This window comes from Cygnus olor, unplaced genomic scaffold, assembly GCF_009769625.2.
Source record: "Cygnus olor isolate bCygOlo1 unplaced genomic scaffold, bCygOlo1.pri.v2 scaffold_129_ctg1, whole genome shotgun sequence".
NCBI lineage: Eukaryota > Metazoa > Chordata > Aves > Anseriformes > Anatidae > Cygnus > Cygnus olor.
The window spans coordinates 1-27,032 of record NW_024429100.1 but is presented as its reverse complement, the minus strand read 5'-3'; the positions used below and the strand labels follow the sequence as shown (position 1 = coordinate 27,032).

Genomic DNA, 27,032 nt, shown 5'->3' with positions numbered 1-27,032 from the left:
CACTGCCTCAGAGACCACCAACACCACCTCAGAGACCACCAGTACAGCTCCAGTGCCCAACAGCACCGCCTCAGAGCCCACCAACACCGCCTCAGAGACCACCAACACCACCTCGGAGACCACCAGTACAACCTCAGAGACCACCAGTACAGCTCCAGTACCCACCAACACCACCTCAGAGACGACCAGCACCACCCCAGTGACCACCAGTACAGCTCCAGTGCCCACCACCACCACCTCAGAGACCACCAGTACCACCTCAGAGACCACCAGTACAGCTCCAGTGCCCACCAGCACTGCCTCAGAGACCACCAACACCACCTCAGAGACCACCAACACCACCTCAGAGACGACCAGTACAGCTCCAGTGCCCACCAGTACAGCTCCAGTGCCCACCAGCACTGCCTCAGGGACCACCAACACCACCTCAGAGACCACCAGTACCACCTCAGAGACCACCAGTACAGCTCCAGTGCCCACCAGCACTGCCTCAGAGACCACCAGTACAGCTCCAGTGCCCACCAGTACAGCTCCAGTGCCCTCCAGCACTGCCTCAGAGACCACCAAGACCACCTCAGAGACCACCAGTACAGCTCCAGTACCCACCAGCACCGCCTCAGAGCCCACCAACACCACCTCAGAGACCACCAGTGCAGCCCCAGTACCTGCCAGCACCACCTCAGAGACCACCAACACCACCTCAGAGATGACCAGCACCACCCCAGTGACCACCAGTACAGCTCCAGTGCCCACCAGCACTGCCTCAGAGACCACCAACACCACCTCAGAGACCACCAGTACAGCTCCAGTGCCCACCACCACCACCTCAGAGACCACCAACACCACCTTGGAGACCACCAGTGCAGCTCCAGTACCCACCAGCACCACCTCAGAGACCACCAGTACCACCTCAGAGATCACCAGTACAGCTCCAGTGGCCACTAGTTCAGCACAAGTGACTACCAGCACCGCTCCAGTGACCACCAGCACATATCCAGTGCCCACCAGTACTACTCCAGTGACCACTAGTACAACTCAAGTGACCACTAGTACAGCTCCAGTGACCACCAGCACTGCCTCAGAGACCACCAACACCACCTCAGAGACCACCAGTACAACCTCAGAGACCACCAGTACAGCTCCAGTGCCAACCAGCACTGCCTCAGAGACCACCAACACCACCTCAGAGACCACCAGTACAGCTCCAGTGCCCAACAGCACCGCCTCAGAGCCCACCAACACCGCCTCAGAGACCACCAACACCACCTCGGAGACCACCAGTACAACCTCAGAGACCACCAGTACAGCTCCAGTACCCACCAACACCACCTCAGAGACGACCAGCACCACCCCAGTGACCACCAGTACAGCTCCAGTGCCCACCACCACCACCTCAGAGACCACCAGTACCACCTCAGAGACCACCAGTACAGCTCCAGTGCCCACCAGCACTGCCTCAGAGACCACCAACACCACCTCAGAGACCACCAACACCACCTCAGAGACGACCAGTACAGCTCCAGTGCCCACCAGTACAGCTCCAGTGCCCACCAGCACTGCCTCAGGGACCACCAACACCACCTCAGAGACCACCAGTACCACCTCAGAGACCACCAGTACAGCTCCAGTGCCCACCAGCACTGCCTCAGAGACCACCAGTACAGCTCCAGTGCCCACCAGTACAGCTCCAGTGCCCTCCAGCACTGCCTCAGAGACCACCAAGACCACCTCAGAGACCACCAGTACAGCTCCAGTACCCACCAGCACCGCCTCAGAGCCCACCAACACCACCTCAGAGACCACCAGTGCAGCCCCAGTACCTGCCAGCACCACCTCAGAGACCACCAACACCACCTCAGAGATGACCAGCACCACCCCAGTGACCACCAGTACAGCTCCAGTGCCCACCAGCACTGCCTCAGAGACCACCAACACCACCTCAGAGACCACCAGTACAGCTCCAGTGCCCACCAGCACTGCCTCAGAGACCACCAACACCACCTCAGAGACCACCAGTACAGCTCCAGTGCCCACCAGCACCACCTCAGAGACCACCAGTACCACCTCAGAGACCACCAGTGCAGCTCCAGTACCCACCAGCACCACCTCAGAGACCACCAACACCACCTCAGAGACCACCAGTACAGCTCCAGTGCCCACCAGCACTGCCTCAGAGACCACCAACACCACCTCAGAGACCACCAGTACAGCTCCAGTGCCCACCAGTACAGCTCCAGTGCCCACCAGCACTGCCTCAGAGACCACCAACACCACCTCAGAGACCACCAGTACAGCTCCAGTGCCCACCAGCACTGCCTCAGAGACCACCAACACCACCTCAGAGACCACCAGTACAGCTCCAGTGCCCACCAGTACAGCTCCAGTGCCCACCAGCACCACCTCAGAGACCACCAACACCACCTCGGAGACCACCAGTACAGCTCCAGTGCCCACCAGCACCGCCTCAGAGACCACCAGGACGACCTCAGAGACCACCAACACCACCTCAGAGACCACCAGTACAGCTCCAGTGCCCACCAGTACAGCTCCAGTGCCCACCAGCACCACCTCAGAGACCACCAACACCACCTCGGAGACCACCAGTACAGCTCCAGTGCCCACCAGCACCGCCTCAGAGACCACCAGGACGACCTCAGAGACCACCAACACCACCTCAGAGACCACCAGTGCAGCTCCAGTGCCCACCAGCACTGCCTCAGAGACCACCAGTACCACCTCAGAGACCACCAGTGCAGCTCCAGTGCCCACCAGCACTGCCTCAGAGACCACCAACACCACCTCAGAGACCACCAGTACAGCTCCAGTGCCCACCAGTACAGCTCCAGTGCCCACCAGCACCACCTCAGAGACCACCAACACCACCTTGGAGACCACCAGTGCAGCTCCAGTACCCACCAGCACCACCTCAGAGACCACCAGTACCACCTCAGAGATCACCAGTACAGCTCCAGTGGCCACTAGTTCACCTCAAGTGACTACCAGCACTGCTCCAGTGACCACCAGCACCACCTCAGAGACCACCAGTACCACCTCAGAGACCACCAGTGCAGCTCCAGTGCCCACCAGCACCACCTCAGAGACCACCAACACCACCTCAGAGACCACCAGTACAGCTCCAGTGCCCACCAGCACCGCCTCAGAGACCACCAGTACAGCTCCAGTGCCCACCAGTACAGCTCCAGTGCCCACCAGCACTGCCTCAGAGACCACCAACACCACCTCAGAGACCACCAGTACAAATCCAGTGCCCACCAGCACTGCCTCAGAGACCACCAACACCACCTCAGAGACCACCAGTACAGCTCCAGTGCCCACCAGTACAGCTCCAGTGCCCACCAGCACCACCTCAGAGACCACCAACACCACCTCGGAGACCACCAGTACAGCTCCAGTGCCCACCAGCACTGCCTCAGAGACCACCAGTACCACCTCAGAGACCACCAGTGCAGCTCCAGTGCCCACCAGCACCGCCTCAGAGACCACCAACACCACCTCAGAGACCACCAGTACAGCTCCAGTGCCCACCAGTACAGCTCCAGTGCCCACCAGCACTGCCTCAGAGACCACCAACACCACCTCAGAGACCACCAGTACCACCTCAGAGACCACCAGTACAGCTCCAGTGCCCACCAGCACTGCCTCAGAGACCACCAACACCACCTCAGAGACCACCAACACCAACTCAGAGACCACCAGTACAGCTCCAGTGCCCACCAGCACCACCTCAGAGACCACCAACACCACCTTGGAGACCACCAGTGCAGCTCCAGTGCCCACCAGCACTGCCTCAGAGACCACCAGCACCACCTCAGAGACCACCAGTACAACCTCAGAGACCACCAGTACAGCTCCAGTGCCAACCAGCACTGCCTCAGAGACCACCAAGACCACCTCAGAGACCACCAGTACAGCTCCAGTGCCCAACAGCACCGCCTCAGAGCCCACCAACACCGCCTCAGAGACCACCAACACCACCTCGGAGACCACCAGTACAACCTCAGTGACCACCAGTACAGCTCCAGTACCCACCAACACCACCTCAGAGACGACCAGCACCACCCCAGTGACCACCAGTACAGCTCCAGTGCCCACCACCACCACCTCAGAGACCACCAGTACCACCTCAGAGACCACCAGTGCAGCTCCAGTGCCCACCAGCACCATCTCAGAGACCACCAACACCACCTCAGAGACCACCAGTACAGCTCCAGTGCCCACCAGCACTGCCTCAGAGACCACCAACACCACCTCAGAGACAACCAACACCACCTCAGAGACCACCAGTACAGCTCCAGTGCCCACCAGTACAGCTCCAGTGCCCACCAGCACTGCCTCAGGGACCACCAACACCACCTCAGAGACCACCAGTACCACCTCAGAGACCACCAGTACAGCTCCAGTGCCCACCAGCACTGCCTCAGAGACCACCAGTACAGCTCCAGTGCCCACCAGTACAGCTCCAGTGCCCACCAGCACCACCTCAGAGACCACCAACACCACCTCGGAGACCACCAGTACAGCTCCAGTGCCCACCAGCACCGCCTCAGAGACCACCAACAGCACTTCAGAGACCACCAGTACAGCTCCAGTGCCAACCAGCACCGCCTCAGAGACCACCAGCACCACCTCAGAGACCACCAACACCACCTCAGAGACCACCAGTGCAGCTCCAGTGCCCACCAGCACTGCCTCAGAGACCACCAGTACCACCTCAGAGACCACCAGTGCAGCTCCAGTGCCCACCAGCACTGCCTCAGAGACCACCAACACCACCTCAGAGACCACCAGTACAGCTCCAGTGCCCACCAGTACAGCTCCAGTGCCCACCAGCACTGCCTCAGAGACCACCAACACCACCTCAGAGACCACCAGTACCACCTCAGAGACCACCAGTACAGCTCCAGTGCCCACCAGCACTGCCTCAGAGACCACCAACACCACCTCAGAGATCACCAGTACAGCTCCAGTGCCCACCAGCACCACCTCAGAGACCACCAACACCACCTTGGAGACCACCAGTGCAGCTCCAGTGCCCACCAGCACTGCCTCAGAGACCACCAACACCACCTCAGAGACCACCAGTACAACCTCAGAGACCACCAGTACAGCTCCAGTGCCCACCAGCACTGCCTCAGAGACCACCAACACCACCTCAGAGACCACCAGTACAGCTCCAGTGCCCACCAGCACCACCTCAGAGACCACCAAAACCACCTTGGAGACCACCAGTGCAGCTCCAGTGCCCACCAGCACTGCCTCAGAGACCACCAACACCACCTCAGAGACCACCAGTACAACCTCAGAGACCACCAGTACAGCTCCAGTACCCACCAGCACCGCCTCAGAGCCCACCAACACCACCTCAGAGACCACGAGTGCAGCCCCAGTACCTGCCAGCACCACCTCAGAGACCACCAACACCACCTCAGAGACGACCAGCACCACCCCAGTGACCACCAGTACAGCTCTAGTGCCCACCACCACCACCTCAGAGACCACCAACACCACCTCAGAGACCACCAGTACCACCTCAGAGACCACCAGTACAGCTCCAGTGCCCACCAACACCACCTCAGAGACCACCAGTACCACCTCAGAGACCACCAGTGCAGCTCCAGTACCCACCAGCACCACCTCAGAGACCACCAACACCACCTCAGAGACCACCAGTACCACCTCAGAGACCACCAGTACAGCTCCAGTGCCCACCAGCACCGCCTCAGAGACCACCAGTACAGCTCCAGTGCCCACCAGTACAGCTCCAGTGCCCACCAGCACTGCCTCAGAGACCACCAGTACAGCTCCAGTGCCCACCAGCACCACCTCAGAGACCACCAACACCACCTCAGAGACCACCAGTGCAGCCCCAGTACCTGCCAGCACCACCTCAGAGACCACCAACACCACCTCAGAGACGACCAGCACCACCCCAGTGACCACCAGTACAGCTCCAGTGCCCACCACCACCACCTCAGAGACCACCAACACCACCTCAGAGACCACCAGTACAGCTCCAGTGCCCACCAGCACCGCCTCAGAGACCACCAACAGCACTTCAGAGACCACCAGTACAGCTCCAGTGCCAACCAGCACCGCCTCAGAGACCACCAGCACCACCTCAGAGACCACCAACACCACCTCGGAGACCACCAGTACAGCTCCAGTGCCCACCAGCACTGCCTCAGAGACCACCAGTACCACCTCAGAGACCACCAGTACAGCTCCAGTGCCCACCACCACCACCTCAGAGACCACCAACACCACCTCAGAGACCACCAGTACAGCTCCAGTGCCCACCAGCACCGCCTCAGAGACCACCAACAGCACTTCAGAGACCACCAGTACAGCTCCAGTGCCAACCAGCACCGCCTCAGAGACCACCAGCACCACCTCAGAGACCACCAACACCACCTCAGAGACCACCAGTGCAGCTCCAGTGCCCACCAGCACTGCCTCAGAGACCACCAGTACCACCTCAGAGACCACCAGTGCAGCTCCAGTGCCCACCAGCACTGCCTCAGAGACCACCAACACCACCTCAGAGACCACCAGTACAGCTCCAGTGCCCACCAACACTGCCTCAGAGACCACCAGCACCACCTCAGAGACCACCAACGCCGCCTCAGAGGCCACCAGTACAGCTCCAGTGCCCACCAGCACCATCTCAGAGACCACCAACACCACCTCAGAGACCACCAGTACAGCTCCAGTGCCCACCAGCACTGCCTCAGAGACCACCAACACCACCTCAGAGACCACCAGTACAGCTACAGTGCCCACCAGTACAGCTCCAGTGCCCAACAGCACTTCCTCAGAGACCACCAACACCACCTCAGAGACCACCAGTACCACCTCAGAGACCACCAGTACAGCTCCAGTGCCCACCATTACCACCTCAGAGACCACCAACACCACCTCAGAGACCACCAGTACAGCTCCAGTGCCCACCAGCACTGCCTCAGAAACCACCAACACCACCTTGGAGACCACCAGTGCAGCTCCAGTACCCACCAGCACCACCTCAGAGACCACCAGTACCACCTCAGAGATCACCAGTACAGCTCCAGTGGCCACTAGTTCAGCTCAAGTGACTACCAGCACCGCTCCAGTGACCACCAGCACATATCCAGTGCCCACCAGTACTACTCCAGTGACCACTAGTACAACTCCAGTGACCACTAGTACAGCTCCAGTGACCACCAGCACTGCCCCAGTGACCATCAGGACAGCTCCAGTGACCACCAGCACTGCCCCAGTAACCACCAGCACCGCCCCAGTGACCACCAGTACAGCTCCAGTGACTACCAGCACGTCCCCCGTGACCATGAGTACAGCCCCAGTAACCACCACTACATCCCCAGTGACCACTAGCACATCTCCAGTGACCACCAGTACAGCTCCAATGACCACCAGCACCACCCCCGTGACCACCAGTACCATCCCAGTGACCAGCAGCACTGCCCCAGTGACCACCACCACAGCTCCAGTGACCAGCAGCACCACCCCAGTGACCACCAGCACAGCTCCAGTGACCACCAGTACAGCTCCAGAGACCACCAGCACAGCTCCATTGACCACCATTACAGCTCCAGTGACCAGCACTACAGCCCCAGTGGCCACAATGACTTTCCCAGTGACCACCACCACCTCCGCAATGACCACAACCACCACCACGACCACTACTACGACGACGACCACCACCACCCCAACGACCACGACCACCACCACTACCACCACCCCAACAACCACCACCACCCCAACGACCACCACCACCACCCCAACAACCACCACCACCATTCCTCCAGGTCAGCTTCCATTTCCCTCCTGTCCTCCCTCCTCTCGGCCTCCTCCCTCCTCCGCCCCTCCTCCCAGGCCTCCATGGCTGACCCTCACCCTTGTCTTTCCTGGGGTCGCCTCATGGGTCCCCCGACCCTGGCTGCCCCCTGACCTCCGCTTTCCCCGCAGTGGTCTGCCAGAACGGAGGCACCTACGACTCCATCAAGTGCCTCTGCCTCCCCGACTTCTACGGCCCCTTGTGCGAGTTCTTCAGCGACTCCATCACCACCGAGATCCGTAAGTGCGGCCTCCACCCAACCCACGGCCTCTGCCTGGCCTGCAACCTCCGCCCAGCCGTGGCCCCCCGCGCTCACCCCCCTCCTGCCTCCTGCAGCCATTGAGGGGACGATCGTGGCTAACGTGGAGCTGGTGGTGACTGTCACCAACTTCAACTACACGGAGGAGCTGCAGGACCCCCGCTCGGAGGCCTATGAGAGCTTTGAGAAGCAATTCCGGCAGGAGGTGAGGCCTGGGAGCATGAGGGGAGGCCGGGCCCTATGAGGGGAGGCTGGGAACATGAGGGGAGGCTGGGAGCTCAAGGGGAGACCAGGGTGCGCAAGGGGAATTTGGGAACACAACAGGAGACTGGGAGCGAGAGGGGAGGCCGGGAGCGAGAGGGGAGGCCAGGCCCCATGAGGGGAGGCTGGGCCACACCGGACCCATCCTCATGGCACCCGTCGCCCTGGCAGATGGCCAAGATCTACAGCTCCGTGCCCGGCTATGAGGGCGTGAAGATCCTCCGCATTGTGCCGGCGGCCTCCAGCAGGCGGGGAGCCCGGGTGCGCAGGGCCGGGGGAGACTCCGCGTCCTCCCCCGTGGGCACCGGCCTCAACGTGGACCACGAGGTCATCTTCAGAACCACTGCCAGCCCCAACCTGACCGAGGAGTTCCAGAACAAGACGCAGGAGCTGGTGCAGAAGCTTCGGGAGACTGCCGACAGCCAGAGCAACTGCGAGAATGACTCCTGTGGGTGTCCCGTACTCACCCCTCACCCCCCAACCCCTCGGGGAGGCCCTGGAGAAGGGTCCCTGACAGCCTCTCTCTCCCCACAGCCATCGTCTGCTTCAAGGTGCCACCCAGTCCCATCATCAAGAACATGACGGAGTCCACTTCATTTGACGGTGAGGCCTGGGTGGCCAGGGTGCCCCCACGGACCCCTATGCGCCCCCTGAGCCCCCTATGCACCCCACCAGCCCCTACACACCCCACCACCTCATTTGACCCCCTCCCGTGCCCCTTCCTCAGCACTGTGCCAGCAGCGGGCACCCGTTGGCTACCAGGACTACTACTATGCGCAGAACACGAGCAGCACCATCCGCTGCGTCACCAACTGCACGGCCAACACACCCGGCACCATGGACTGCCACCATGGCGAGTGCCGCGTCACCCGCGCCGGGCCACAGTGCTTGTGAGTGCCACCACGTGTCCCTTTGTGCCCACTCCCCAGCCCCTTGGGAGCATCGGGCCTGACCTTTCCTTGTCCCTGCAGCTGCCGGGATGAATCGCTCTACTGGTACACGGGCACCCAGTGCTCCGGGCGTGTCAGCAAGGTGGCCACCGGGCTGGGGGTGGTGGTCACGGTGCTGCTCGTTGCCTGCATCGCCCTTGCTGTGCTGCTGGTGATACGGAAGAAGGGCAGGAAGAGGTAGAGGGGCAGGGATGGTTGGGGTGTATTGGATTGGGTTGGTTGGGTTGGTTGGGTTGGGTTGAGGTGAGTAGGGTTGGGGTGAGTTGGGGTGGTTTGGTTTGGATGGGTTGGGTTGGTTAGGTTGTGTTTAGTAGGCTTGGGTTTAGTTGGGTTGGATGGTTTTGGGTCTTTTGGGTTGGTTGCGGTGGTTCGGTTGGAAGGGATGGGATGGGATGGGATGGGATGGGATGTGTTTGGTTGGGTTGGATGGTCTGGGGTCTTGTGGGTTGGTTGGTTGGTGACGGACACGTGGGCTGGTTGCAGACACCTGGGCTTAGTTGGGGTTCAGAATGGGGTTGTTGGCGGACATCTGGGCAGGCTTGGGGGGGAGACAGCCCCCTCCTCTGTCCTTCTGCCCCCTCTGAGCCCCCTGGCGCTGCCCCCCAGCAACACTTCAGCCACCGCTGAGGAGAGCTGGTACGAGAACGAAGGTGGCACCTGGACAGCATCCGATGGCTTCGTCCTCGACAACGGCAACGCCACCGAACCAGGTCGGGAGAGCTCCGGGGGGCAGCACTGGGGGGGGTGGTGGGACAACAGCTGCTCCCCCAGCCCCACCACTCACCCCATCGCCCCCCACCCATGTCCCCAACAGGCGGCAGCCTACGGAGCTTCACGGCCTCACTGGAACGGGTCAACACCGACATCCCGGTGGGTGCCCCCCCAGATTCGTGCCCCCCCCTGCACCAACCCACCACCCCTCAGCCCCCCCGGACCCACCTCACCTCTGTCCCCTTCTCCTTTCTCTCCACCCCCCCACAGATGCAGATCGCCAGACCCTCACTGCGGCCCCAGTTGTGACCCAGGTACTGTGAGATGTGGGGCAGGGGAATGTGGGGTGGAAACACAGGGTGTGGGGGTGGGGTGGGGTCAGGGGGATGTGGGGCAGAGCGCTGTGGGGCAGGGGGATGTGGGAGCCAAGAATCTTCTCAATGATTCTCCTCCAAGGTCTTTGCTGGCCCCTCCTCACCTCATTGCCCACCAGCACTACCAGGACCTTCTCAAGGATGCTGATTCCAAGGACAATGTTGCCTCCTGCTCGCCTTGGTGCCCACCAGCACTTCCAGGACCTTCTCAAGGATGCTGATTCCAAGGACTGTGTTGCCTCCTCCTCACCTCGGTGCCCATCAGGACCTCCAGGACCTTCTCAAGGATGCTGATTCCAAGGACAATGTTGCCTCCTGCTCACCTTGGTGCCCACCAGCACTTCCAGGACCTTCACAACGATGCTGCTTCCAAGGTCATCGTTGGCTCCTGCTCACCGTGGTGCCCACAGAAGTAATCTGGGAAGAAGCAGATGGGGCTGGGAACAATTTGGGAAGACTTGGCCAGGAGTCAATCTGGGGAGACCCAACCGGGAGACCCAACCATGGCTGGAAATGCTCCTGAAAGACCCAACCATGGCTCAAAATGCTCTTGAAAGACCCAGCCATGGCTCAGAATACTCTTGGAAGACCCAAGCATGGCTGGAAATGCTCTTGGAAGACACAACCATGGCTGGAAATGCTCTTTGAAGGCCCAACCATGTTTGGAAGCAATTTGTAGGAACCTGGTGGAGCTGGAAGTGGCCCAGGACAGCCCAGCAGTGATTGGAAATGGGCTTGGCAGGACACCGGCGTGTTTTTTTGCTCAGCGAGGTGGAGGAAACACCTGTGTTTGCAGATCCTGGCATTGAGGGACAGGACTCCTGGCCAGCGTCTGCCCATCCCACTTAGGGATGGGCAATCCCAATAAAAATTCTGTGCACCCAAAGAAAAATTCTGCTGCTGCCTCCGGCCCCACCCCAGCCATGGAAACAGGGGATGTTGGGGCCGGGGTGGGAACTGGCCAACCACGGCCCCCTTAGGGCTGCAGCTGCTGGGGTCCATCTGGGTCCTTCTGGGGGGTCTTCACCAGTGCTGGGGGCCACCAGAACCCACAAATCCCCAGCTCCCAGTCCCAAATTTGGGTGAGACTCACCCCAAATCTCCCCAGCCCTACAGGTCCTAGAAGGTCCCCAAATGCCCCCGGCCCTACAGTTCGTGGCAGCTCCCTGGGCACCAGCAAAGCCTCATGGGATGGTGACAGGGACGAGGGACGTTGGGGACGGGGGATATGGCGGATGGAGATGGGGGGCACCAGGAATGGGGATGGACACCAAAGATGGGGGGGACATCAAAGATGGGGGGACACCAGGGATGGAGATGGGGGACACCAGGGATGGGGGGACATCACTGATGGGGCTGGGAGACAAAAAGGATGTGGATGTGCTCCCAAATTGCCCCAAATGCCGCAAAAATGGACACCAATTGCCCCAAAGTGAACACAAAACACACCTAAATGTCCCCAAATGTTCCCAAACTGTCCCCAAAAGTCCCAAAACAGACTTGAAATGGCCCCAAAGTGGACCCCAAGACAGCCCCGGTATAGAAAAGCCCCAAAGTGCCCCGGAACGGCCCCAAAGCAGCCTGAAGATTGGACCTGGAACTGACCTGAAAAAAAAACCAACATCAAAATATCCCCAAATGGCTCCAAATGCCCCCATATCACAGAATCTCAGAACCATCTAGGTTGGAAGAGACCTCCGAGATCACCGAGTCCAACCTCTGACCTAACACTAACAAGTCCTCCACTAAACCATATCACCAAGCTCTACATCTAAGCGTCTTTTAAAGACCTCCAGGGATGGTGACTCAACCACTTCCCTGGGCAGCCCATTCCAATGCCTAACAACCCTTTCCGTAAAGAAGTTCTTCCTAATATCCAACCTAAACCTCCCCTGGTGCAACTTTAGCCCCTTCCCCCTCGTCCTGTCACCAGGCACATGGGAGAACAGACCACCCCAGGGTGGTGATACTGGGGAGGGGGCCGTTGTGGTTGTCCCCAATATCGGGGAGGGGACCGTCACGTTTGTCCCCATGGTCACGGTGCCCACGACTCGTCCAGGCATGGCTGCGCCCCGCAACCACCGCCTGCCCTGGGAACGCGCGGCTCCTCCCCGCAGAGGGGCAAAGTTCCCCACTGCCACTCCTGCTCCAGGCATGGCTCCGCACCGGGATGCTGCTGGCAGTGCCGTGGGGCTTGGGGGCACGAAGATGGGGTCTTGCACCCGGGCCTTCCTCCTCCTCTTCCTCCTCCTCCTTTATGGGGATGCAGCTGGTGAGTGGAGCACACGTCGGGGCGGGAGGGGGTGGCCTCCCCTGGGCCATCTCCTTGGAGTGTGTTGGGGAGGCTGAGGGAAGAATCGGCCTCCACGGCCTGAGGTGGCACTGTCCTGGTGGGGACGGGGACAGGGATGTTTGGGAGGGGGACGGGGACACTGGGGAGGGGAACGAGGACAAGGACAGGGATGGAGACACTCCACAGCCCCCTGCCGTGCATTGATGGCACTGATGAGGGTCAGTGGAGGCCAAAATTGGGGCAGGGGAGGCCACAAATTGGGGCAGTGTAGACGATGAACTGGAGTGGTGGAGGCCAGAACTGGGGCATCAGAGGCCAGGATTGGGGCACTGGAGGCCAGAATTGAGACAGGGGAGGCCATGAGCTTGGGCAGAAGAGACCACAAATTGGGACAGCAGAGGCCACGTCCTCCTGTGCGGCCTCCGCCCCACCTGTCCCACGGACGTGTGAACGGGAACAGGACAAGGGTCAGATGAAAGCGAAAGTGGGGGGGGAGGGTAGTGGTGGCGGCGGGAGGGGGTGGGGAAGGCCAGGTGCGAGGCTGGGGGGTACAAATGGGAAAGGTGCGGGACGGGGCGGCTGCCACGAGGTGCTGACAGCAGCCGCCTCGCTTCTGACCTCACTGGCAACTAAAACCCCGATCGGTCTTGGTGATCAAGGAAATGTCTCTGATGAAACCTCCGCAGCAACACCTCTCTCCACGACCTCCAGTACACTCCCAGAAAACCCCACAGGCCCCACCTCCACTCCAGGGACCTCTGCAGTGGGCTCCACGAAGTCCTCAGAGACCTCCTTGGCCTTCTCTTCCTCTCTGGAAATCTCCACAGACCTCACCTCCATTCCAGGGACTTCCACAGCAGCCTCCAGCACCTCCCAAGAGACCACCTCCATGTCCTCCAGCACAACTCTAGAAACCCCCACAGGCCTCATCTCCACTCCAGGGACCTCCACAGCAGCCTCCACCACCTCCACAGAGACCCCCACGGCCTCCGGCACAACTCCAGAAACTCCCACAGGCCCCACCTCCACACCAGGGACCTCGACTCTGGCCTCCACCACCTCCCAAGAGACCCCTTCTGCCTCCTCCTCCTCTCCAGAAACCCCCACCTCCACTCCGGAGACCTCCACAGTAGCCTCCACAACCCCCCCAGATACCTCCACAGCCTCCAGCACAACTCTGGAAACCCCCACCGGCCTCACCTCCACACTGGGGACCTCAACTCTGGCCTCCAGCACCTCCCAAGAGACCTCCTTGGCCTCCTCTTCCTCTCCAGAAACCTCCACTGGCCTCACCTCCACTCCGGAGACCTCCACAGCAGCCTCCACGACCTCTTCAACAACCTCCACGGCCTCAACAACTGAAGGAACCTCCCCTGGTTCCACAGGAGTGACTCCTTCCAGTGCAGGAACAGCTTCCCCTGCCTCAGCCTCCACTGAAACCATCTCCACCAATACAGCTCCAGTCTCCACCAGTATGGGAACAGTCACCACCAGTACAGCCCCAGTGACCACCAGTACAGCTCCAGTGACCACCAGCACAGTTCCAGTGACCACCACTACAGCTCCAGTGTCCACAAGTACAGCCCCACTGACCACCAGTACTGTCACAGTGACCGCCAGTACCACCCCAGTGACCACCAGCACAGCTCCAGTGACCACCAGCGCCGCCCCAGTGATCACCAGTACAGCTCCAGTGACCACCAGTACCACCCCAGTGACCACCAGCACAGCTCCAGTGACCACCAGCACAGCCCCAGTGACCACCAGCACCACCCCAGTGACCACCAGTACCGCCCCAGTGACCACCAGTACCGCCCCAGTGACCACCAGCACCGCCCCAGTGACCACCGGCACTGCCCCAGTGACCACCAGTACCATCCCAATGACCACCAGCACAGCCCCAGTGACCACCAGTACCACCCCAGTGACCACCAGCACCGCCCCAGTGACCACCGGCACTGCCCCAGTGACCACCAGTACCATCCCAATGACCACCAGCACAGCCCCAGTGACCACCAGTACCACCCCAGTGACCAGCAGCACAGCTCCAGTGACCACCAGTACCATCCCAATGACCACCAGTACAGCCCCACTGACCACCAGTACAGCCCCACTGACCACCAGCACAGCTCCAGTGACCACCGGTACCGCTCCAGTGACCACCAGTACAGCCCCAGTGACCACCAGCACGGCCCCAGTGACCTCCAGTACGGCTCCAGTTACCACCAGTACCGCCCCAGTGACCACCAGCACAGCTCCAGTGACCACCAGTACAACCCCAGTGACCACTAGTACAGCTCCAGTTGCCACCAGCACAGCCCCAGTGACAACCAGTACAGCCCCACTGACCACCAGTACTGTCCCAGTGACCACCAGTACCGCCCCAGTGACCACCAGTACAGCCCCAGTGACCACCAGCATGGCCCCAGTGACCGCCAGTACAGCCCCAGTGATCACCAGTACCGCCCCAGTGATCACCAGTACTGTCCCAGTGACCACCAGCACAGCTCCAGTGACCACCAGCACAGCCCCAGTGACCACCAGTACCACCCCAGTGACCACCAGCACCACCCCAGTGACCACCAGCACTGCCCCAGTGATTACCAGTACCATCCCAATGACCACCAGTACAGCCCCAGTGACCACCAGTACAGCTCCAGTGACCACCAGTACTGCCCCAGTGATCACCAGTACTGTCCCAGTGACCACCAGCGCCACCCCAGTGACCACCAGCACAGCTCCAGTGACCACCAGTACCACCCCAGTGACCACCAGCACAGCTCCAGTGACCACCAGCACAGCCCCAGTGACCACCAGTACCACCCCAGTGACCACCAGCACCACCCCAGTGACCACCAGCACTGCCCCAGTGATCACCAGTACCATCCCAATGACCACCAGTACAGCCCCAGTGACCACCAGTACAGCTCCAGTGACCACCAGTACTGCCCCAGTGATCACCAGTACTGTCCCAGTGACCACCAGCACGGCCCCAGTGACCACCAGTACAGGTCCAGTGACCACGAGTACTGCCCCAGTGATCACCAGTACCATCCCAATGACCACCAGTACAGCCCCAGTGACCACCAGTACAGCTCCAGTGACCACCAGTACTGCCCCAGTGATCACCAGTACTGTCCCAGTGACCACCAGCGCCACCCCAGTGACCACCAGCACAGCTTCAGTGACCACCAGTACCATCCCAATGACCACCAGCACAGCTCCAGTGACCACCACCACCTCCCGAGTGACCACCACCACTTCCCCAGTCACCACCACCACCTCCCAAACGACCACAACTACCACAACCATGACCACTACCACGACGACAACCACCACCACCCCAACGACCACGACCACCACCACCACTACTGCAACCACCACCACCACCACCACCACCCCAACAACCACCACCACCCAAACGACCACCACTGTTCCTCCAGGTCAGCCTCCATATCTCTCCTGTCCTCCCTCCTCTCGGCCTCCTCCCTCCTCCACTCCACCTCCCAGGCCTCCATGGCTGACCCTCACCCCTGTCTTCCCTGGGGTCTCCTCATGGGACCCCCCCACCCCTGGCTGCCCCCTGACATCTGCTCTCCCCGCAGTGGTCTGCCAGAATGGAGGCACCTACGACTCCATCAAGTGCCTCTGCCTCCCCGACTTCTACGGCCCCTTGTGCGAGTTCTTCAGCGACTCCATCACCACCGAGCTCCGTAAGTGCAGCCTCCCCCCAACCCACAGCCTCCGCCTGGCCTGCAACCTCCGCCCAGCCCCGGCCCCCCATGCTCACCCCCTTCTGGCCTCCCGCAGCCATTGAGGGGACAATTGTGGCCAACGTGGAGCTGGTGGTGACTGTCACCAATTTCAACTACACGGAGGAGCTGCAGGACCCCCGCTCGGAGGCCTTTGAGAGCTTTGAGAAGCAATTCCGGCAGGAGGTGAGGCCCGGGAGCATGAGGGGAGGCTGGGCCCTGTGAGGGGAGGCTGGGAATCCGAGGGGAGGCTGGGAGCTCAAGGGGAGACCAGGGTGCGCAAGGGGAATTAGGAAGCACAACAGGAGACTGGGAGCAAGAGGGAAGCCGGGAGCGAGAGGGGAGGTCAAGCCCCGTGAGGGGAGGCCGAGCCGTACCGGACCCATCCTCATGGCACCCCTTGCCCTGGCAGATGGCCAAGATCTATAGCTCCGTGCCTGGCTATGAGGGCGTGAAGATCCTCCGCATTGTGCCGGCGGCCTCCAGCAGGCGGGGAGCCCGGGTGCGCAGGGCCGGGGGAGACTCCGCGTCCTCCCCCGTGGGCACCGGCCTCAACGTGGACCACGAGGTCATCTTCAGAACCACCGCCAGCCCCAACCTGACCGAGGAGTTCCAGAACAAGACGCAGGAGCTGGTGCAGAAGCTTCGGGAGACTGCCGACAGCCAGAGCGACTGCGAGAATGACTCCTGTGGGTGTCCCGTCCTCACCCCTCAGCCCCTGACCCCTCGGGCAGGCCTCAGAGAAGGGTCCCTGACAGCCTCTCTCTCCCCACAGCCATCGTCTGCTTCAAGGTGCCACCCAGTCCCGTCATCAAGAACATGACGGAGTCCACTTCATTTGACGGTGAGGCCTGGGTGGCCGGGGTGCCCCCAAGGAGCCCCATGCGCCCCCCCTGAGCCCCATATGCACCCCACCAGCCCCTACACACCCCACCACCCCATTTGACCCCCTCCCGTGCCCCCTCCTCAGCACTGTGCCAGCAGCGGGCGCCCGTCGGCTACCAGGACTACTACTATGCGCTGAACATGAGCAGCACCATCCGCTGCGTCACCAACTGCACGGCCAACACACTCGGCACCATGGACTGCCGCCATGGCGAGTGCCGCGTGACCCGCGCCGGGCCACAGTGCTTGTGAGTGCCACCACGCGTCCCTGTGTGCCCACCCCCCGGCCCCTTGGGAGCACCGGGCCTGACCTTTCCTTGTCCCTGCAGCTGCCGGGATGAATCGCTCTACTGGTACACGGGAACCCAGTGCTCCGGGCGTGTCAGCAAGGTGGCCACCGGGCTGGGGGTGGTGGTCACGGTGCTGCTCGTTGCCTGCATTGCCCTTGCTGTGCTGGTGATGCGGAGGAAGGGCAGGAAGAGGTAGAGGGGCAGGGATGGTTGGGGTGTATTGGATTGGGTTGGTTGGGTTGGGTTGAGGTGAGTAGGGTTGGGGTGGTTTGGTTTGGATGGGTTGGGTTGGTTAGGTTGTGTTTAGTAGGCTTGGGTTTAGTTGGGTTGGATGGATTTGGGTCTTTTGGGTTGGTTGCGGTGGTTCGGTTGGAAGGGATGGGATGGGATGGGATGGGATGGGATGGGATGGGATGGGATGGGATGGGATGTGTTTGGTTGGGTTGGATGGTCTGGGGTCTTGTGGGTTGGTCAGTTGGTGACGGACACGTGGGCTGGTGGCAGACACCTGGGCTTGGTTGCGGTTCAGAATGGGGTTGTCGGCGGACATCTGGGCAGGCTTGGGGGGGGAGACAGCCCCCTCCTCTGTCCTTCTGCCCCCTCCGAGCCCCCTGGCGCTGCCCCCCAGCAACACTTCGGCCACCGCTGAGGAGAGCTGGTATGAGAACGAAGGTGGCACCCGGACGGCATCCGATGGCTTCGTCCTCAACAACAGCAATGCCACCGACCCAGGTCGGGAGGGCTCCGGGGGGCAGCACTGGGGGGGTTGGTGGGACCACAGCTGCTCCCCCAGCCCCACCACTCACCCCATCGCCCCCCACCCATGTCCCTAACAGGCGGCAGCCTACGGAGCTTCACGGCCTCACTGGACCGGGTCAACACCGACATCCCGGTGGGTGCCCCCCCAGATTCGTGCCCCCCCCTGCACCCACCCACCACCCCTCAGCCCCCCCGGACCCACCTCACCTCTGTCCCCTTCTCCTTTCTCTCCACCCCTCCACAGATGCTGATCGCCAGACCCTGCGATGGTTGGAATTGCTCTTGGGAACCCAACGATGGTTGGAATCAATCTTGGAGAACCCAACGATGGTTGGACACAACTTGGGAAGACCCCACGATGGCTGGAATCAACCTACCAGCCCCCAACCCCAGCCCCCAGTCCCCAATTTGGGTCAGATTCACCCCAAAAAGGAAGAAACACCCCCTCCCCAGGACACTGCGATACCCCTAGGGTGGTGATACCGGGGAGGGGGCCGTCATGGTTGTCCCCGATAATGGGGAGGGGACTGTCACATTTGTCCCCACGGTCATGGTGCCAATGATTGGTCCGGGCATGGCCACGCCCCTCAACGACTGCCTGCCCTGGGAACGCGCGGCTCCTCCCCACAGAGGGGCAAAGTTCCCCACTGCCACTCCTGCCCCGGGCATGGCTCCACACTGGGATGCTTCTGGAGGCACTGGGGGGCTGGGGAACACCAAGATGGGGTCTTGCACCCAGGCCTTCCTCCTCCTCTTCCTCCTCCTCCTCTACGGGGATGCAGCAGGTGAGTAAAGCCTGGCTGGGGGGCAATGAAATGCAGCCATGGGGTGGGAGGAGGCGGCCTCCTCTGGGGCATCTCCTTGGGGTGTGTTGGGGATGCTGAGAGGGGAATCGGCGTCCACGGCCTGATGTGGCACCGTCCTGGTGGGGACGGGGGCTGGGACATTGGGGAGGGGAACGGGGACACTGGGGAGGGGGACAGGGATATTGGGGAGGGGGACAGGGACAAGGACAGGGATGGGGACACTCCACAGCCCCCCACCCCGCAGTGATGGCACTGATGAGGGCCAGTGGAGGCCAAAATTGGGGCAGGGGAGGCCACAAATCGGGGCAGCGTAGATGATGAATTGGGGGTGGTGGAGGCCAGAACTGTGGCATCGGAGACCAGAACTGGGGCAGTGGAGGCAAAAACTGGGGCACGGGAGGCTGGAATTGGGGCAGTTGAAGCCAGGACTGGGGCACTGGAGGCCAGTATTGGGACAGGGGAGGCCATGAGCTTGGGTAGAAGAGACCAAAAACTGGGACAGCAGAGGCCATGTCCTCCTGTGCAGCCTCCGCCCCACCCGTCCCACGGACGTGTGAACGGGAACAGGACAAGGGTCAGATGAAAGCGAAAGTGGGGGAGAGGTTGGCGGGGGGGGGGGGGGGGAATGGCCAGGGGCGAGGCCGGGGGGTACAAAGGGTAAATGTGTGGGACAGGGCAGCCTCCACACAAAGATGAGTGACGCAGCCTCTACATCAAAAGGAACCACCACGGAAGGGATGGGGAGCAGTAATGGGGTCCAAACCAGCTCCTCCAGCAGCAGTAGCACAGAGACAAGCCCAACGAATAAGCACAGCACCATTAACAACACGGCGTACAGCACAGAAAATAACTTGACCACTCTCAACAACACTGGGACCACCATCACCAACACCGGAAACACCGCAACCAACACTGGGACCACCCCTAGTAGCACTGGGACCACCCCAACAAACACCGGGACCACCCCATGCAACACCAGGACCACCCTACCCAACACCGGAGACACCCCAACCAATAGCGGAAACTCCCCTACCAACACCAGAAACACCATCACCAACACTGGAAACACCCTAACCAACACTGGGACCACCCCAACAAACACCGGGACCACCCCAAACAACACTGGGACAATCATAACCTACTCTGGAAACACCCCAATCAACACCGGAAACACCCCTACCAACACTGGGACCACTCCAACAAACACCGGGACCACCACAACCAACACTGGAAACACCCTAACCAACACTGGGACCACCCCCAGCAACACCGGAAACACCGCAACCAACACTGGGACCACCCCCAGCAACACCGGAAACACCCCAACCAACACTGAGACCACCTCCAGTAGCACCGGTACCATGACAACCAACATCGGAACCACCCCACCCAACACCGGGACCACCCCTACCAACACCGGAAACACCACAACCAACACTGGGACCACCATCACCAACACCGGAAACACCGCAACCAACACTGGGACCACCTCAACAAACACTGGGACCACCACAACCAACACTGGAAACACCCTAACCAACACTGGGACCACACCCAGCAACACCGGAAACACCGCAACCAACACTGGGACCACCCCCAGCAACACCGGAAACACCCCTACCAACACCAGGACCACCCCAACCAACACCGGAAACTCCCCTACCAACACCGGGACCACCGCCACCAACACCAGAAACACCCCAACCAACACTGAGACCACCTCCAGTAGCAGTGGTACCATGCCAACCAACATCGGAACCACTCCTACCAACACCGGGACCACCCCAACCAACACTGGGACCACGTCCAGCAACACCGGGACCACACCCACGAACACTGGAAACACCCCAGCCAACACTGAGACTACCTCCAGTAGCACCGGGACCACCCCAACCAACACTGGAAACACCCCTACCAACACACGGACCACTACCCCCAACACCGGGACCACCCTAACCAGCACCGGGACCAGCCCAACAAACACCGGAAACACCCCAACCACCACCGGGACCACTTCCACTAGCATTGGGACCATCCCAACAAACACCGGGACCACCCCCAGTAACACTGCGATCACTGCCACCAACACAGGAACCACCCCTACCAACACCGTGACCACCACAACCAACACCGGAAACACCCCAACCAACACCGGGACCACCCCAACCAACACCGGGACCATCCCAACAAACACTGGGACCACCCCCAGTAACATTGTGACCACTGCCACCAACACCGGGACCGCCCCCAGCAACATCGGGACCACCCCCACCAACACCTGGACCACCCCTAGCAACACTGGGACCACTACCCCCAACACTGGGACCACCCGAACTAACACCATGACCACCCCCAGTAACACTGCGACCACCCCAACCAACACTGGGACCACCCCAACAAACACTGGGACCACCCCCAGCAACACCGGGACCACCCCCACCAACACCTGGACCACCCCAACCAACACCCAGACCGTCACAATCATCACCGGAAACACTGCTACCAACACCTGGACCACTCCAACAAACACCGGGACCACTACCCCCAACACTGGGACCACCCCAGGTAACACCGGGACCACCCCCAGTAACACTGGTACCACCCCCAGTAACACTGCGACCACCCAAACCAACACCGGGACCACCACAACCAATACTGGCAACACCCCAACCAACACTGGGACCACTGCCACCAACACCAGGACCACCGCCACCAACACCAGGACCACGGCCATCAACACCGGGACCACTCCAACCAACACCGGGACCACTGTCACCAACACTGGGACCACTACCCCCAACACCAGGACCACCCCTAGCAACACCGGGACCACCAGTACTGTCCCAGTAACAATGAGCACTGCCCCTGTGACAACCAGCAGCACCCCAGTCACCACCAGGACAGCTCCAGTCACCACCAGTATGGGACCAGTAACCACAAGCACCGCCCCAGTGAGCACCAGTACCACCCCACTGACCACCAGTACAGCCCCCGTAACCACCAGCACCACCCCAGTAACCACCAGCACTGCCCCAGTGACCACCACCCCCTCCCCAGTGACCACCACCACCATCCCAGCGACCACCACCACCTCCCCAGTGACCACCAGCACCTCCCCAGTGACCACCAACACCGCCCCAGTGACCACCAATACAGCTCCAGTGACCACCACCACCTCCCCAGTGACCACCACCACTGTCCAAGCGACCACCACCCCCCTCCCCAGTGACCACCACCCCCTCCCCAGTGACCACCAGCACCACCCCAGTGACCACCACCACCTCCCTAATAACCACCAGTACAGCTCCAGTGACCACCACCCCCTCCCCAGTGACCACCACCACCATCCCAGCGACCACCACCACCTCCCCAGTGACCACCAGCACCGCCCCAGTGACCACCAACACCGCCCCAGTGACCACCAATACAGCTCCAGTGACCACCACCACCTCCCCAGTGACCACCACCACTGTCCAAGCGACCACCACCCCCTCCCCAGTGACCACCACCCCCTCCCCAGTGACCACCAGCACCACCCCAGTGACCACCACCACCTCCCCAATAACCAGCAGTACAGTTCCAGTGACCACCACCCCCTCCCCAGTGACCACCACCACCATCCCAGCGACCACCACCACCTCCCCAGTGACCACCAGCACCTCCCCAGTAACCACCAGTACAGCTTCAGTTACCACCACCACCATCCCAGTGACCACCACCACCTCCCCAGTGACCACCACAACCTCCCCAGTGACCACCACCACCACCCCAGCAACCACTACCACTTCCCTAGTGACCACCACCACCTCCGCAACGACCACAACCACCACCACAACCAGTACCACGACAACAACTACCACCACACCAACAACCACGACCACCACCACTACCACCACCCCAACCACCACCACCACCCGAACGACCACCACCGTTCCTCCAGGTCAGCCTCCACATCCCTCCTGTCCTCCCTCCTCTCAGCCTCCTCCCTCCTCCACTCCACCTCCCAGGCCTCCATTGCTGACCCTCACCCCTGTCTTCCCTGGGGTCTCCTCATGGGACCCCCACCCCTGGCTGCCCCCTGACATCTGCTCTCCCCGCAGTGGTCTGCCAGAATGGAGGCACCTACGACTCCATCAAGTGCCTCTGCCTCCCCGACTTCTACGGCCCCTTGTGCGAGTTCTTCAGCGACTCCATCACCACCGAGCTCCGTAAGTGCAGCCTCCCCCCAACCCACAGCCTCCGCCTGGCCTGCAACCTCCGCCCAGCCCCGGCCCCCCATACTCACCCCCTTCTGGCCTCCCGCAGCCATTGAGGGGACAATTGTGGCCAACGTGGAGCTGGTGGTGACTGTCACCAATTTCAACTACACGGAGGAGCTGCAGGACCCCCGCTCGGAGGCCTATGAGAGGTTTGAGAAGCAATTCCGGCAGGAGGTGAGGCCCGGGAGCATGAGGGGAGGCTGGGCCCTGTGAGGGGAGGCTGGGAATCCGAGGGGAGGCTGGGAGCTCAAGGGGAGACCAGGGTGCGCAAGGGGAATTAGGAAGCACAACAGGAGACTGGGAGCAAGAGGGAAGCCGGGAGCGAGAGGGGAGGTCAAGCCCCGTGAGGGGAGGCCGAGCCGTACCGGACCCATCCTCATGGCACCCCTTGCCCTGGCAGATGGCCAAGATCTATAGCTCCGTGCCTGGCTATGAGGGCGTGAAGATCCTCCGCATTGTGCCGGCGGCCTCCAGCAGGCGGGGAGCCCGGGTGCGCAGGGCCGGGGGAGACTCCGCGTCCTCCCCCGTGGGCACCGGCCTCAACGTGGACCACGAGGTCATCTTCAGAACCACCGCCAGCCCCAACCTGACCGAGGAGTTCCAGAACAAGACGCAGGAGCTGGTGCAGAAGCTTCGGGAGACTGCCGACAGCCAGAGCAACTGCGAGAATGACTCCTGTGGGTGTTGTGTCCTCCCCCTTCGCCCCCCGACCCCTCGGGGAGGCCCTGGAGAAGGGTCCCTGACAGCCTCTCTCTCCCCACAGCCATCGTCTGCTTCAAGGTGCCACCCAGTCCCATCATCAAGAACATGACGGAGTCCACTTCATTTGACGGTGAGGCCTGGATGGCCGGGGTGCCCCCAAGGAGCCCCATGTTCCCCCTGAGCCCCCTATGTGCCCCACCAGCCCCTACACACCCCACCACCCCATTTGACCCCCTCCCGTGCCCCCTCCTCAGCACTGTGCCAGCAGCGGGCGCCCGTCGGCTACCAGGACTACTACTATGCGCTGAACACGAGCAGCACCATCCGCTGCGTCACCAACTGCACGGCCAACACACTCGGCACCATGGACTGCCGCCATGGCGAGTGCCGCGTCACCCGCGCCGGGCCACAGTGCTTGTGAGTGCCACCACGCGTCCCTGTGTGCCCACCCCCCGGCCCCTTGGGAGCACCGGGCCTGACCTTTCCTTGTCCCTGCAGCTGCCGGGATGAATCGCTCTACTGGTACACGGGAACCCAGTGCTCCGGGCGTGTCAGCAAGGTGGCCACCGGGCTGGGGGTGGTGGTCACGGTGCTGCTCGTCGCCTGCATCACCCTTGCTGTGCTGGTGATGCGGAGGAAGGGCAGGAAGAGGTAGAGGGGCAGGGATGGTTGGGGTGTATTGGATTGGGTTGGTTGGGTTGGTTGGGTTGGGTTGAGGTGAGTAGGGTTGGGGTGAGTTGGGGTGGTTTGGTTTGGATGGGTTGGGTTGGTTAGGTTGTGTTTAGTAGGCTTGGGTTTAGTTGGGTTGGATGGATTTGGGTCTTTTGGGTTGGTTGCGGTGGTTCGGTTGGAAGGGATGGGATGGGATGGGATGGGATGGGAGATGGGATGGGATGGGATGGGATGGGATGGGATGAGATGAGATGGGATGGGATGGGATGGGTTTGGTTGGGTTGGGTTGGATGGTCTGGGGTCTTGTGGGTTGGTTGGTTGGTGACGGACACATGGGCTGGTGGCAGACACCTGGGCTTAGTTGGGGTTCAGAATGGGGTTGTTGGTGGACATCTGGGCAGGCTTGGGGGGGGAGACAGCCCCCTCCTCTGTCCTTCTGCCCCCTCTGAGCCCCCTGGCGCTGCCCCCCAGCAACACTTCGTCCACCGCTGAGGAGAGCTGGTACAAGAACGAAGGTGGCACCTGGACAGCATCCGATGGCTTCGTCCTCAACAACAGCAATGCCACCGACCCAGGTCGGGAGGGCTCCTGGGGGCAGCACTGGGGGGGGTGGTGGGACAACAGCTGCTCCCCCAGCCCCACCACTCACCCCATCGCCCCCCACCCATGTCCCCAACAGGCGGCAGCCTACGGAGCTTCACGGCCTCACTGGAACGGGTCAACACCGACATCCCGGTGGGTGCCCCCAAGACCCGTCCCCCCCCCACACGCACCCACCACCCCTCAGCCCCCCCGGACCCACCTCACCTCTGTCCCCTTCTCCTTTCTCTCCACCCCCCCACAGATGCAGATCGCCAGACCCTCACTGCGGCCCCAGTTGTGACCCAGGTACTGTGAGATGTGGGGCAGGGGAATGTGGGGTGGGAACACAGGGTGTGGGGCTGGGGTGGGGTCAGGGGGATGTGGGGCAGAGCGCTGTGGGGCAGGGGGATGTGGGAGCCAAGAATCTTCTCAATGATTCTCCTCCAAGGTCTTCGCTGGCCCCTCCTCATCTCATTGCCCACCAGGACCTCCAGGACCTTCTCGACGACGCTGATTCCAAGGACTATGTTGCCTCCTCCTCACCTCGATGCCCATCAGGACCTCCAGGACCTTCTCAAGGATGCTGATTCCAAGGACAATGTTGCCTCCTGCTCACCTCAGTGCCCACCAGCACTTCCAGGACCTTCTCAGTGATGCTGCTTCCAAGGTCATCGTTGGCTCCTGCTCAATGCGGAGCCCACGGAGGTAATCTGAGAAAAAGCAGATGGGGTTGGGAACAATTTGGGAAGACTCGGCCAGGAGTCAACGTGGGGAGACCCAACCGGGGAGACCCAACCATGGCTGGAAATGCTCTTGGAAGAGCCAACCATGGCTCAAAATGCTCTTGAAAGACCCAGCCATGGCTCAGAATACTCTTGGAAGACCCAAGCATGGCTGGAAATGCTCCTGGAAGACCCAGCCATGGCTGGAAATGCTCTTTGAAGACCCAGCCATGTTTGGAAGCAATCTGTAGGAACCTGGTGGAGCTGGAAGTGGCCCAGGACAGCCCAGCAGTGACTGGAAATGGGCTTGGCAGGACACAGGCGCGGTTTTTGGCTCAGTGAGGAGGAGGAAACACCTGTTTGCAGATCCTGGCAGTGAGGGACAGGACTCCCGGCCAGCATCTGCCCATCCCACTTAGGGATGGGCAATCCCAATAAAAATTCTTTGCATCCGAAGAAAAATTCTGCTGCTGCCTCCGGCCCCACCCCAGCCATGGTCACAAGGGATGTTGGGGCCGGGGTGGGAACCGGCCAACCACGGCCCCCTTGGGGCTGCAGCTGCTGGGATCCATCTGGGTCCTTCTGGGGGGTCTTCACCAGTGCTGGAGGCCACCAGAACCCACAAATCCCCAGCTCCCAGTCCCAAATTTGGGTGAGACTCACCCCAAATCTCCCCAGCCCTACAGGTCCTAGAAGGTCCCCAAATGCCCCCGGCCCTACAGGTCCTGGCAGCTCCCTGGGCACCAGCAAAGCCTCATGGGATGGTGACAGGGACGAGGGACGTTGGGGACGGGGGATATGGCAGATGGAGATGGGGGGCACCAGGAATGGGGATGGACACCAAAGATGGGGGGGACATCAAAGATGGGGGGACACCAGGGAGGAGATGGGGGACACCAG

The 27,032-nt window shown here is 61.4% G+C and overlaps 2 protein-coding genes and 3 long non-coding RNA genes across 5 annotated transcripts; all 5 read left to right on the top strand.

Annotated features, from left to right (window-relative positions):
* Positions 1–1,555: 1,555 nt before the first annotated feature.
* On the top strand, positions 1,556–7,907 carry LOC121063236 (mucin-5AC-like; the record flags this gene model as incomplete). The annotated part of the gene is made up of 6 exons (XM_040543604.1): positions 1,556–1,609; positions 2,270–2,323; positions 3,083–3,667; positions 6,335–6,607; positions 6,932–7,454; positions 7,894–7,907. Coding segments are annotated over 6 exons (1,503 nt in total), but the record flags the coding sequence as incomplete, so codon positions are not given.
* A 19-nt stretch (positions 7,908–7,926) lies between these two features.
* Positions 7,927–26,106, top strand: LOC121063239 (mucin-3B-like). Its single transcript, XM_040543607.1, has 9 exons — positions 7,927–8,094; positions 8,192–8,319; positions 8,547–8,820; positions 8,910–8,978; positions 9,103–9,265; positions 9,347–9,502; positions 18,259–18,362; positions 25,673–25,716; positions 25,969–26,106. Exons 3-9 carry the CDS (start codon positions 8,547–8,549, stop codon positions 26,062–26,064), a joined length of 906 nt encoding a protein of 301 aa, XP_040399541.1. The 5' UTR covers positions 7,927–8,094; positions 8,192–8,319; the 3' UTR covers positions 26,065–26,106.
* On the top strand, positions 9,743–10,817 carry LOC121063243. The gene is made up of 3 exons (XR_005815931.1): positions 9,743–10,035; positions 10,307–10,350; positions 10,749–10,817. It is a non-coding gene; the product is annotated as an uncharacterized LOC121063243 (long non-coding RNA).
* LOC121063242 lies at positions 16,115–16,556 on the top strand. Its single transcript, XR_005815930.1, has 3 exons — positions 16,115–16,146; positions 16,309–16,416; positions 16,514–16,556. It is a non-coding gene; the product is annotated as an uncharacterized LOC121063242 (long non-coding RNA).
* Positions 24,777–25,532, top strand: LOC121063244. Its single transcript, XR_005815932.1, has 3 exons — positions 24,777–24,807; positions 25,300–25,403; positions 25,508–25,532. It is a non-coding gene; the product is annotated as an uncharacterized LOC121063244 (long non-coding RNA).
* Positions 26,107–27,032: the final 926 nt, after the last annotated feature.

Coding starts and splice junctions, on each gene's coding strand:
- LOC121063239 (XM_040543607.1), top strand. CDS start 8,547: ATGGCCAAGATCTACAGCTCCGTGCCCGGCTATGAGGGCGTGAAGATC. Junction 18,363..25,672: donor CAGCAATGCCACCGACCCAG/GTCGGGAGGGCT, acceptor ACCCCCCCACAG/ATGCAGATCGCCAGACCCTC. Junction 25,717..25,968: donor CGGCCCCAGTTGTGACCCAG/GTACTGTGAGAT, acceptor GATGCCCATCAG/GACCTCCAGGACCTTCTCAA.